Source organism: Zerene cesonia, chromosome 22, assembly GCF_012273895.1.
Source record: "Zerene cesonia ecotype Mississippi chromosome 22, Zerene_cesonia_1.1, whole genome shotgun sequence".
NCBI classification, from domain to species: Eukaryota; Metazoa; Arthropoda; class Insecta; order Lepidoptera; family Pieridae; genus Zerene; species Zerene cesonia.
In genome coordinates, this window is record NC_052123.1 from 3,302,644 (window position 1) to 3,315,431 (window position 12,788).

At 32.6% G+C, this 12,788-nt stretch overlaps 2 protein-coding genes across 4 annotated transcripts in view; one reads left to right on the forward strand and one right to left on the reverse strand.

Moving 5' to 3' along the window:
- Window positions 1–725: 725 nt before the first annotated feature.
- Window positions 726–7,943, reverse strand: LOC119836065 (coatomer subunit delta). Its single transcript, XM_038361279.1, has 15 exons — window positions 7,799–7,943; window positions 7,639–7,678; window positions 7,444–7,564; window positions 6,947–7,049; window positions 6,515–6,634; window positions 6,299–6,358; window positions 5,816–5,927; window positions 5,288–5,372; window positions 4,608–4,757; window positions 4,138–4,214; window positions 3,804–3,892; window positions 3,408–3,555; window positions 2,033–2,144; window positions 1,187–1,309; window positions 726–960 (listed from the first exon to the last, which is right to left on the reverse strand). The coding sequence occupies exons 1-15, from the start codon at window positions 7,799–7,801 to the stop codon at window positions 792–794; spliced, it is 1,512 nt and encodes a 503-aa protein (XP_038217207.1). The 5' UTR covers window positions 7,802–7,943; the 3' UTR covers window positions 726–791.
- A 317-nt stretch (window positions 7,944–8,260) lies between these two features.
- The window catches only part of LOC119836004 (deubiquitinase DESI2), a 21,130-nt gene continuing 16,602 nt past the window's right edge, over window positions 8,261–12,788 (forward strand). Inside the window, exons 1-2 of one of the 3 annotated variants that reach the window (XM_038361164.1) lie at window positions 8,261–8,509; window positions 8,994–9,145. In XM_038361164.1, the coding sequence (XP_038217092.1) occupies window positions 9,017–9,145 (129 nt within the window). In that variant the 5' untranslated portion in view covers window positions 8,261–8,509; window positions 8,994–9,016. Of the gene's footprint in view, window positions 8,510–8,622; window positions 8,822–8,993; window positions 9,146–12,788 lie in introns of those variants that run through there. The other 2 variants (XM_038361167.1, XM_038361165.1) reach the window with 2 other exon arrangements.

Genomic DNA, 12,788 nt, shown 5'->3' on the forward strand with positions numbered 1-12,788 from the left:
GGGACGATTGTCTAGATGAACTGACACATACTTAACAAGCATTCATTGCTTAAAATTTCGTAGCTTCTTATGAGTATTGTTTGGAAGCTGTTTAATAAATATTTAACAGCTATCGATTCAAATCAAAACACACATAAGAATACACCACGAATGGAAAACCTTTTCGTACAAAACGGTTAAAAATATAACATGTTTAAAACCCTTACACGTCTTTTTTAAATATACATCTTCATGGTCATTGTCATCCCTCCGTTGCCATATAATATCCTCAAAATTATCGATGTATTCTTCACCAAAACTCATTTTAAATATAATAAAGAAATAAAATTTATACATTTGCAGTTTATATTTTTTCACTTAAACGTTTTATATTTCGGTTTATCGTCGTTACGTTTACTACTGGGCGTCGTAAAATATGTATTTCTACTTCTTATTTAGATATTAGCCAATATGGAAGTACATTTTGATGATATTACATGCAATTTGTGTTTGACATTCATATATGAGTCCCACTTAAATGTGTGTGAGAGGCATTTTATCTTGCGACAAATTTATTATTAGCTTGCTTTTCCACTCGGCTTCGCACGTGTTAAATTCAGAGTAGTTTAATAGATGTTATTATACATATAAAACTTCTTTTTGAATCACACTATCTATTAAAAAAAAACTATCAAATCCGTAGACAGTAACAGCAGACAATAAAAAATTTAAAAAATAAAACAAAATTGCTCCAATAAATTTATTTAGAATGATAAAATAATACAATATATCATATATAATAACGAAAATATTTAGACAATTTCATATTTATCGGGATGGAAGCTTATTTCCTGCGAATAGTCCACCGGAGTTCCATCATCAGCTTGAACAACTTTCATAGTGGTGAGAAGCGCCAGAGATGTTTCGGACACCCACGATACTGTTAGCGGAAAGAAATCGTTCGGAATCGCTGGTGATACACTGAAAATAACATAATTAATATATTTTCCAGTTTAAAATATAGTTAAAAATCTTGTACTATAAAACTGAAATTTTGTGCATTAAAATGGACTGTTGCTTCGAATTTTAAATAAATAGATAAGCATCAGCAAAAATACGCGCTCGTAATGACATTTGTTAATGAATTATCAGTAAATTTATTTTGTAACAATACAACTATTGAATTTTTTACTCAAACAGTACTTACGTAAACTCCAGAGTGCCAGTTTTCTGTTGTTTATTTATAAGTGGAATGTTCCAGACCAATGTCCGTCCTTTTTGCGTGTAGCTGCCCTCCCATTGGTGCACCACTAGCGATGTGTTGCCAGATCTGATAAATTCATTGAATTATATAATATTTTAGAATTCGTTTAAATAGATGGGATGAATTATTAATTGAACGAAAATTAAAAACATTGCAAAAAGTAACATAACATCAATCATAAATTTTCTTTTTAATGACGAATTAAAAGAGCTTCTAAACGAAGCCTAATTGAATAAATAAATGTTTGAGTTTGATGCTGTATCATTTTCGCTGTTTTCTTATATTTTTTATCCATTTTATATTAAAACACTTGTGGACAATATCAAATACAATATGTTTTGATAATATTTCCACAGCCACACGGTTTGATGATTGGAACCAGAGACCGTTTCAGTTTGCTCACTCTTGTTCCAACATTTTCTTCACTTCATCACTCCTTTTCTCATCCCTTTTCCCTTAAAATCGGACAGCGCTTTCATGAATGTTCATGGGCGGTGGTGATCGCATTCCACCAAGCACCTACTTCATCAGCTGTCGCTCTCATATAAAAATAAGTTTAACACATCTATGATGATAATGAAACCGGAACAAATGTGATAGACTCTTAGATTCCCTTAGTACAGTAAAGTATTCAATATCTCTATTAATATTATTTTATGAATTAAACCATATACACATACACAATCAAATAAAATCATAACTCTATTCTTTCAAATATTTTAAACACCCGTATGTCCCTAAAAATGTTATCTATCCGTCAGAGCGCACCCCCGTAACGGCTACACTTACGGCATTGGAATGTTGATGTTCACGTCTGATAGCGTCAGGTGGTCCTGCTCGAGCTCGTACTCAATGTTGACGTCACATCCGCCGTTAGCGCCATCCGACGGCCAGCAATTTACTGTAAGACAAAGGAGATTGTTGAAGATTATATAAAAACCGCACCAATAAATATATATACTACCCGCTCGCCCCGGCTTCGCCCGTGGTACATGTACAGCTTATGTCACTCGGTGAAGTTACACCTTTCTAATGGTGTAAGAATTTTTGAAATCGGTCCAGTGGTTTTTACGTGAAAACATTACAAAAAGCCTTAACAGTGATCTTTATGATTTAAATCTTATGACAGAGCAAGCAAAGGAAAAATTGAAAGATTATTGAATCCATTGAATTTTTCATTAAAAATTCTCGATTGTACATCATATAGAATACGTTATAACTTAATATTTATTTTTATATTTTCTTCTCAGTAGAAACTGCTTTCCAAACCGGTGGTAAGTATTAAAACTGTGTAAAATAACGATTCAAAACTGCTTTTTTTATGTCATAGCGGGCAACTGAGCTGGTGGTTCGCCTGATGGTAAGCGATCACCACCGCCCATAAACATTCGCAAAGGTAGTGCCTCTACGAATGTGTTGCCCGCTTTTATGGGGTAAGGGAAAAGGAAAGGATTAAAGACTGGAAAGAAGGAATGGACTGGGACGGATGAGGAAAAGGAAACGGACCTCCGGCTCCCCCACACGCCGTACGAAACACAGTGGCATGCCACTATTTCACGCCGGTTTTGTGTGGGGGTGTGGTACTTCCCCGGTGCGAGCTGGCCCAATTCGTAAATAAGTGCTTCTATAAGGAGTCTAATTGAATAAATAAATATTCGAGTTTGAATATATACATATTAGTTAACAATGCACCGAAGGCGGCATTATCGCTGGCAGCGATCTCTATCAAGCAACCCAAATAAGACGAGGAGTAAAATGAATGAGTCATGGTAGTGAATAATAAATGAATAATTTTTGATGGCAAAGAATTTAATGTAACTATAGTTTCAGATGAAACAATCAATCATAATGAATCACCTCAAAACAAAATTATAATAAAATTTAAGTTATTAATACAATGATTCAATTCAGAGTAAAAAGCATGGGGTGCTTAATATTTTTAACTATTACAATCATCATTGGTAACTATCTATGAGAGGAAAGTTATGAACTACAGTAAAATGCACCCATACTTATAAACCTTGCTCTCGAATCACTATATTTATTAAAAAAATCCGTTGCTTAGTTTTAAAGATTCAAGCATACAGTGAGACATAGGGACAGAGAAAGCGACTTTGTTGTATAGTATGTAGTGAAAAGTAAACTAAAAATGATGAAAACTCACCAGACAACGGTGGCCTGTCATCATTAGCGGCAGCCAGCCTCCACTTGAGAACACCGACATCGCTGTTGAGAGGGAACGGTCTCTGGGCCTGCTTCAGTTTGATCACACCCTCCGATCTGAAGGCCTCTTTGTCCACGTTGGGGTGCGTCTGGGGGTTGGGGACGAATATTTGTATTTTTTTTTTAGCTTTTTTTTTTAAGAATGTTTAGGAATTAATGAGTGTAGACTATAGAGGTTGGACATAAATAAAAAAGAAATTGCGTCTATTGGAACAAACATCTTTTTTGTATTTTATGAACTCTTTTTTATTATTTATTGTGTTTGTTCGCATATTTATTATTAGAATATTTAATTTTTGTTTGACAAATACATATTTTTTCTTTACTAAGTAGTCACCTGTAATTGTAAAGGCCTTGTGTCTTTATTGTCGAGGTGGACATGTATTCTGCCGAACTGCTCATTGGTGATACGTAGCGTCAGCAAACCTAGTGAACGAAATTGTTTTTTATGATTAAAATATAATTAATACTCGAATGGTGAGTCTTTGTCCTAAGAGACGTCATTAAAAAATTTTCAGCACATGAAATCATGATTAATTGTCGATTTTGATAATTTCAAATAAAATTGTTTTTAAAATGTACTAAATACATAAAACTTTGTTTTTACTTAGATATGCGTATGCAAATGTTCAAAATACAATCTATTGAAGATAAAAAAGATGAGAACTCACCAGATAGCTCAAAGTTTTGTATATCACCATCCCTTCCAGCTATCAAATTCAACCGTTCTTCGAAACGTAGGTGAATCCTGAAAAAAATAAATAAGATAGTAGAAAAAAAAATAGAATACATTAATTCAAATTACACTAGATAACATTATCACTTGTAAAGAACCGGTATAATACAATTACTGTGATGTGTAAAGTATAGGGTGTAATTATTTTTAAACAGAATATCAACTTGATATTGAAAATCTTTTTGTTTTCAATTGAAGCTTAACGCGAAGACGTCGTCGAGGACGAAATTTCTGGGGTCATCTATTATAAGTGTTATAATTATGGCCTTATGATGAGAACTCTGAGAACTATGTAATAAGTACATCAACTCATTCCAGAAGGTCAGCGGCCGGCGGTATGCTACTTTAACAGTTAGTGGAGTGTTGGCAACTATCTATAATCTATGAGAACTATAATAAACTCACTCCTTCTGGTCAGCGGCAGGCGGTTTGTCCACTTTAGCGGTAAGCGGAGTGTTGGCAACTATCTTCTCGCCTTCAGTTTGTAAGCGGGAAACGAAGCTATCAGCGTCCGTGCCGCGAGAACCGAGTTTCATAGCCGAACGGCTGGTGCGTCTGGTGAAATAGAAAAAAGTATAAAATACAACATTCGAGTAATTTATATTTATATAATAACCAACATGCATTTGCACACGTGCGTAGCCAGGGCGGATAGCTAGTTTTCCTATAAAATATTATACATACAAAAAAAAAATTTCAAAACCTGTCTTTTGCATTAATCGGTGTACTGTTATTTATATGCATAGTATATACTGTATTTATAAGTTAAAAAAGCATTTAAAGTTTAAACCTTCGATCAACAATAAAAAAACGACGAACCATATTTCGTCAGCGCAAAAAAAAATCGTCTCGGCAAATAGGAGCGCACGTGAGAAGTGAGCTGTTATTTCACTTCGAATCGAAGCTTTGTAACGAAAGATCGTAAGTATTTAATGACATTTTTACGAATTTTCACCTTAGTACCATGTATTATGGTTGCAATTGGCTTATTGTTTGCTAGGAATCAAACTTAGCTTTGATTTCGTACGTAACTTATTATTAAGTTGGTATTTTGGATCGAATAATTAAAGAACAAGATAACTTACGTCTCCTTAACAGGCGTGGCTGGTATCTTTTCGATCATTGGCTCACTGCTGGCTGACGACATGGAGGAGCTGCCGAAACCGGTACCTGGGACGAACATTATTACCATTTTTCAACCGTCGCTTATGTAAGTGGAGTTTCTTAATTCGAATGACTTTTATGTTTGTTAACTCAGTACTTTCGACTTGGTGAACCAATTTTGATTATTTTTTTTAATATGATAATGCCTCCCGTTTGGTTTTATGTTAATTTATAATGTCTAATTCTGATAATTTGAAGGCGGTTTAGCCTTTTGTCAAAAATACTTATTTTATGTCATAGTCGGCAATGGAGCTGGCAGTCCGCCTGCTACCAACACCCATGAATTTCGAAGAGGCGGAAGGTCAATTGCAGACCTTACGCTTATTCAAATGGATTGCCGACTTTTAATTGGAAAGAAATTAAAAAAGGATTGACCAGAGGAACAAAGAAAGGACTGGGAAAGGTAAGGAAAAGTATATGGGCCTAAAGGATAAGATTCATGAAATTACCGAAATTCTTTGAAACAGCTCCCATATATCTCCCCTTGGCTGCTTCAAGTCTCTCTCTTTGCAACTCCTTTGCCTTCTCTCGCATACGATTGGCCGCTTCGCGTTCTTGCGTCTGAATAAATATGTTTTATATAAAATAAATAAAATGTATATAAAAGATGCAGCTTTCTAACGATGAAAAGACTTTTGGAATTGGTCCAGCAGCTTTTATGACAACAGTTTTTATACAAACCTGTAGAAAAACATAATTTTTCCCCTTGTAATATATGTTTAGATTAGCAAGCCTCGGCTCCACCCAGCTCGTCATTATTGTACATAAAATTTTAGCAAAGACAAATCCAACGTCATTGAAATCTGTATGGTCATTCTTGAGTTATAATTGGTGTAACTCACACGATTTTCCTTCATACATTTGGATAGATTGGTAGCAATGTATGCGAGATTAAAGCAAGTAAAATTATAATTTTTTTAAAATAAACATACCTGTCTAACAGCTTGATAAATTTTCTCCTCATGCGAGTCCATTTCTACGAAAGAACGAACCTGCAAATAATTATTTAATGTTGAGGGTAGTTTAAAAACATGAACCTAAACACCTTCGACCATGTTATTTTATTCTATAAGATTACCACATTTGTTCCATTCAAAAAACAATAGATTTACATAGAGAGAGAAGCTCTAAATATCAAAATGACTCACTTGTGCCAAGTTAACACTCTCCCTGTAGCCCAATGCTACAATTTCATCGAATGCAAACAACAAATTGAACGCCTGGTTCAACACCTCGGCCTCTGTCAGTTGAGTGCAGTATTCTGGTACCTGGAAAGACGGTATATCTTTATAAGTTGCTAGCTTGATACCATGGCTTTACTCAAGTTGTACCTGGATAAAATATTGCCTATGAGAGAAAATTTTCTCGCATACATTTGAATGGTATGAAACATTGCACATACAATGTATGTGTTGCACTACCAACTTAAGTAATTTTTTTCCTAATTTCTAATAGATATCAAAGATCTAGGTCATTAACCTCATGCAACAATCATTTTATCGGAAACAGTCAAGAAATGAAAGTGTCACAGATAAGTAAATCTATATATCTGTACTAACTAAAAATAAAATAGCACATACCACTCTGCTAAACAGACGCAGGGTCTCCAAATCCTCTAATATATTACTTGCTTTTGTTGTTATGAGAAGCATGTAAAGTTTATCCAATGGCTGGTAGACATATCTGAAGAAAATAAATATTATTATATGTACATACATTGCTCTTAAACTGAATACACTTATTTAGCGAAAAAGGAGCTAACAATATTGTTAAATCTGTATTATGGCTGACATTATGTTCATTTTCTAACATTTATACAACAAATACATAATCATTTAGCATATTTCATTATGAATTTATAATATGAGACTTCACTATCTCACATAATATACTTAATTATTTTCATAACAAGTACAAATACTTTATTATAAATAGCTTATTGAATTCAGACTATTCATTATTTATAAACATTTGTTAACCTGTACAAAAGCAGAATAATGTGTGTCTGTCTGATGTAAGAGGGAGACAATTTAGTGTATTTGTAATGATTACTACTATTTCTTACTAGAATATTTACCTCACAGATTCAGTTTCAACGAATGTGTGTTGTCGGCCACTGGTCATGAGTTTAGGAAAAGCCGCCAACAAGCCTTCTATACGTGCCTTCGTCATCTCGACGAATTGTCGTGACACCAACGCTAGCAAAAGGGATTTATTTTTTAATATATAGCATTTTTATAAATTATGTTTATTTTATACGTAGGGTACACACCTTTTCCGGATTTTGTGCATACCGTAGCCGCGATAAGCACCTAGAAATAATATAAATATGAGAAACAGTGATAGGAGTGTAAGCATATTTAGGCAAAAATCAACAAACTATTTCAAGTAAGAACTTTCTCAAGGGCCATTTAATTATTAATGAGTATTACCATCTTGCTAATGAGCTTATTTTACACTTATTTCACTATTATTTCCTATGTTTATTCCGATTCTTCCACAAAAAACTTGCGATTATGAGTTTTGACAGAAATGACAAGCTGACGTGTAGACTGTAGCACAACTATAGTCACAGAGTAATATAGTACTACGTAAGTAAAGCAACTTAGTAGCTAGTAGAAGTTAGTAGTATTTAGTTTTATCAAGTAGGTACCTATTTAGGCATTAATACTGCTGTTCAATAATTTAAGACCTATATCTTATCTGCATCATTCAAGTAAATTATACATTAATTGTAATCGTAATAATTAAGGGACCTTATAGTTCTACACTCTACTATATTTATAAAACACATCAACAATTACTTATGCCCCAGACAATCTCACTGCTTATTCACCTTGCTATTCTCTAAAAGGCAAAATGATAAAGGATTTATAATCTGTATCACAAGTTTTAGTAAAACGGTGCAATTTGCAAACTGCATTGGTATTTGGCATTCCTAAATTGTCATATTTGTCAGAAAGGAAGTGTAAGCACATTGTGATTTTTTTTGTCGTAAATTATAAAATCGTATAATTTGTATATTATTTTTTTTATAACAAGTCCAAAAATATTAGCTGTTATTACTCCAAATGGCGAAACTCATAATTTGAAACCCTGTTAAAATTTATGGAAAGTGCCCGTTTACAAAGCAACATACTGTGGTGAGTAAATCTTTAATTTAAATGTCGTACATCGGTTTGAATACAACAGTACTTTGAGTCACATGCCCGTTTATGCGTATTGATATTATTTCGGCTAATGGTCAGTTATTTTATTTGCATACAATACATTTTCCTTATGCCTGATTAAATGGTTTATCATTTTCGGTTTATTATGAAGTTTTCGTGTAGTTTGTACCATTGTTGAACAAAACATTTGTTTTCGTGCAGTGATAGTTTATTATTAGTTATATAGTGAAGTTTTTAGCACATATGGAAACTACTCCATTACTTAGTCATGATAGTGATGATGAGGTATGTTTTTTTATGCAATGTACAAAATGGACATTTTAAATTAAATTTGTAGGAAATTATAAGAACCTATTGTGTCGTGATTCTTACTGTAATCTTTCATCTATAGTGGTTAGGGACAGTTTTTTTACGCATGTTTTAACTAGATTCAATCATACTTCGAAAATATTCACAGTCCAGTAAGAAGTATGTGTAGAAATGAAGAAATGTGATGTCCACCGTAACCGTACTGAACGGGAGCCTCCAGACCGTTCGGCAAATGACCGAGATCCATTGATAAAGCCTCCGGTTATCGTACAGGAGGATCCTCACGATAATCAGAATTTAGTAAGAATACAATGTAGCTAGCACTGTAAAGTATCTCATATAGGTTAGGCAGTCAAGCTTTTGTTGTGTGTGTACAATATTCTCATGTGTGAAAAGTAAAAATTTATTGTAATGTTAGTATTTAAAAGATCATTCAGCTTAAAGTTTTAAACTTTTATTCAATAGAATATATGTTTTAGAGATGAGTTTTGCATGTGAGAGATGTAAAATGTATGTGTTATTGTAAAAATTAAAACATCTAAATGATTCTTTTATTATTGTCATGATCACAAAACATTTGAAATTCACTTAAATCTGAAACACAATGAAGTCTGCTTTCCATATTATAGGACATGCATTCACTCAATCAAACCTAATTCCTGTATCAAATGCTGGTCACTTATATTCATAAAAAACATAGTTGTAGGACGTCATTTGCAAATGTATTTTCCGAATTTAAACTCAAACATTCATACAATGTATGCATCTGGGCGATGTAGGTAAAGCAAACCAAGTACTTCAGCAAGAAGGCATGTATTATAAAACAATAATATACAGTCCAGTTTGACCTCAAGGAAATGCCAAGTTTTGAGATGTAACAGCCAGTTCCAGTGCATTCTAATAATGCCTACAACTTGATTGATTGTTATGTAGTTTTTGCTATCACTGTCTTTTTAACTTTATTGAATAGGCAGAACTATTTTCAGACATGTTAATTAAACGTTTGAATATTCACATACAGGTCTCTTCTTATATTAATCAATGAATTTGTTACATCTGTGCATGATTTTTTTTTCTCCTAATGACATACAATCTGCCTTTTTGGACATACGCTGGTTTTTATGAACTTATTTATTGGCATGCATAGTATACACACAGCAGAGTATCCATATAAATTATCTTGGTGGATGAAGGTCTACTTTTTATAATGAAACGAGGTCCTGAAGAGGTCCCCTTTTCATTATATATATATATCAATGATTATGTATTGTATAATGTAAAATAAAATATTGTACATATCACAATAAAATCTTGACCAACTATGAGATAGTCCTGCACATATTTTGTTTGACACAAAATTAGTAATCAATGTCTAGTTGTTTATGGTACACCTTTTTTTTTGTAATCTAGAGCTATTTCTTATATTATTTTGGCATGTTATGAATTATGTGTGGTTCATAGTTTAGATTTGTTCTTTATTATTGGAAGATGTAGTTTGGCTTAAGGGAAAAAGAAAAATGAAATTCAGAATTTCATTGAAGTTCTTTGGTGAATGTTAATACTAACACACCTGAAAATGTTGTCAAACTAATACTTTTTGCCATACATAATCTGTTAAAACATCCTATTCTTTAGAATGCAGGTTCAATATCTATCCATGTTTTATATCCTACAAACGCAAATAAAAATGCTCTATATACTAATATACCTTAAATATTATATTTAACACCATTTGTGCTTGTGTTCGCTCGCACAAATAAAAAAAACGCGTGATTTATATTACCTATAGCTGCTTCCTCGATAATGGACTACCTAAAAGATTTTTTTTAATTACAAACCAGCAGTTACTTACATAAGCGCAACCAACAAAACAAACAAACTTTCAGTGTTATACTATTAGTACAGATAAATAATTGAAATTTTAAAATTTGCTTATGTTGAATATTGGATGGACAGTCTTGGTACGCAATGCCGAGTTTATAAACGCTAATTAAGAACAAGAGTTCACTATGCAGCTTTAAGAGTTTAAATAGGTTATTAACTGTACAATCTCAATAGACACAATTGCAGCCAATTATGTGCGCCCTCATAAATGAGGATTAGATTTCAAAACCTGTGTGTGTGAAAAATCTAATTTAACGATGTTTCTGATTAATCGATACTTATGAAGTAAACTTTGGTCGTATTTTCTTTCAAATCTAGCTCAAGTGTAGACCGCAATAATTTTCATAGAACACAAGAAAATGTAATAAGTGCTTAATGAAAGCAAGAATAGAATTTAAAGATAACACAAGTTGCAAAAAAAAAAAAAAACAAAGGTCGCCTGGTAAGGATCGGCGTCGATAAGACCGTACTTTTTACTATTTGTGTCTTATTTTACAAACACAACAACAACAACAACACACAAAATACAATACACACAGTACAATAAAGTATTTAAATAAATGAACCCGACGAAATCCTATTCATAACTGCGCCCTGTAATATTTCATTTCCAAGATTCATGTCGCCTTAAAGACTCCAACGGGAAATCGTCATTATAGAATAGATAGATGTAATAAGCCTTCACTAAACATAAAAAGAAAAAAAAAATGCAACGTATAACAAACAGCTATTCTTCAAATGATTATCTCAAGTAAACAATGCAAATACTCTTAGTACCTATCGCACTATGTAAACAATGGCAGTGGTCAGGCTATTAGCGTCTCAGATAATTTGAGCCCGTCTCTGATTAACGTAGATTAAAAATGCTGATAATAAACTGGATTATTGACATCCCCACAACCACGCGCCTATCTTATCTAAGTCCATTAAAGGAAATGAGACAAAATGGTTTGGTGTTCTTGTGCTTTTTTAAATGCATTCAAGTTTTTTGAATAGCAACACTGATTCTGTTTTGTGTTTACGTGATTTGAAATTTAAAATTTCATAATATTTTTTCTTATATTCCTGCCCTTTGTTTGTGTGCTGTGGCCAGTGACTTAGAGCGTTAGTTTTAAAATGAAGAAGAAATTGTATATAAACAGACCTCAGAAAAAGGTATCGTCAAATTTGAATAAGATTTTTTTTTAATAGAAATGTTAAATGCAGTGTACACAGTTGCTGTTGCTGTAAGAATCAAACATATTTTATGCACGAGGCTACAGTTTTCTTAATCAACTATCACATAAATAACAAATTATCAACGGTTATTATTGTAGGCTGATTATAGATGCTAGATTATGCTTTACCAAGTAGTAACAATAACTCTATATTATTAATTTTATTTTTGAATTCATAATAACAGTAAAGCTTAGTATTTTCTGGTTATAAGCTATTTGCATAGCTACTGACTTACCTACATAATAAACTTTTTTTGATAACTTGATATTGATATTGATTGACTAAAATAAAGACGATAGAATAAAGCCTATAATTATTTTACTAGTCTACTAGACTACTAAATATTCTGGACTGTACAAATAAATTACCAGGCCAAGGTAACTTTTAATAAGAGTATTTGCGTGCATGTGATTTTTCTCACGTATTTTGTTATTGAATTTCTTAATATACCTAGTTCCTACCACCTACTAGTATCTTTATTACAAAAACATAAGTTTTAGATTAAGATTCCTCTACCAGAATTTATATAATACTCATTTTGCAGTGTGTAACTCAATTATTTCCTGAACATTCCAGTGTTTTTATAGTCTAAGCTCAAATGCTACAGAATGTGAAGGCATCGCATAACTAAATACGTAATTACGTTTCTCCTATGAGAATTTATTGAGATGTTGAGTTCGTACTAAGTAAATTTACAAACTTGATCCATGCTATAAAAGCGTAGAAAACTATACTAAAACAGTATCAAAAGACGCAACGATATAAGATATAGATATTTATATAGGATTTGAATAAGAAAATTTATATTGAACAAGCTTTTACCGGTACCGGTAAATTCGAA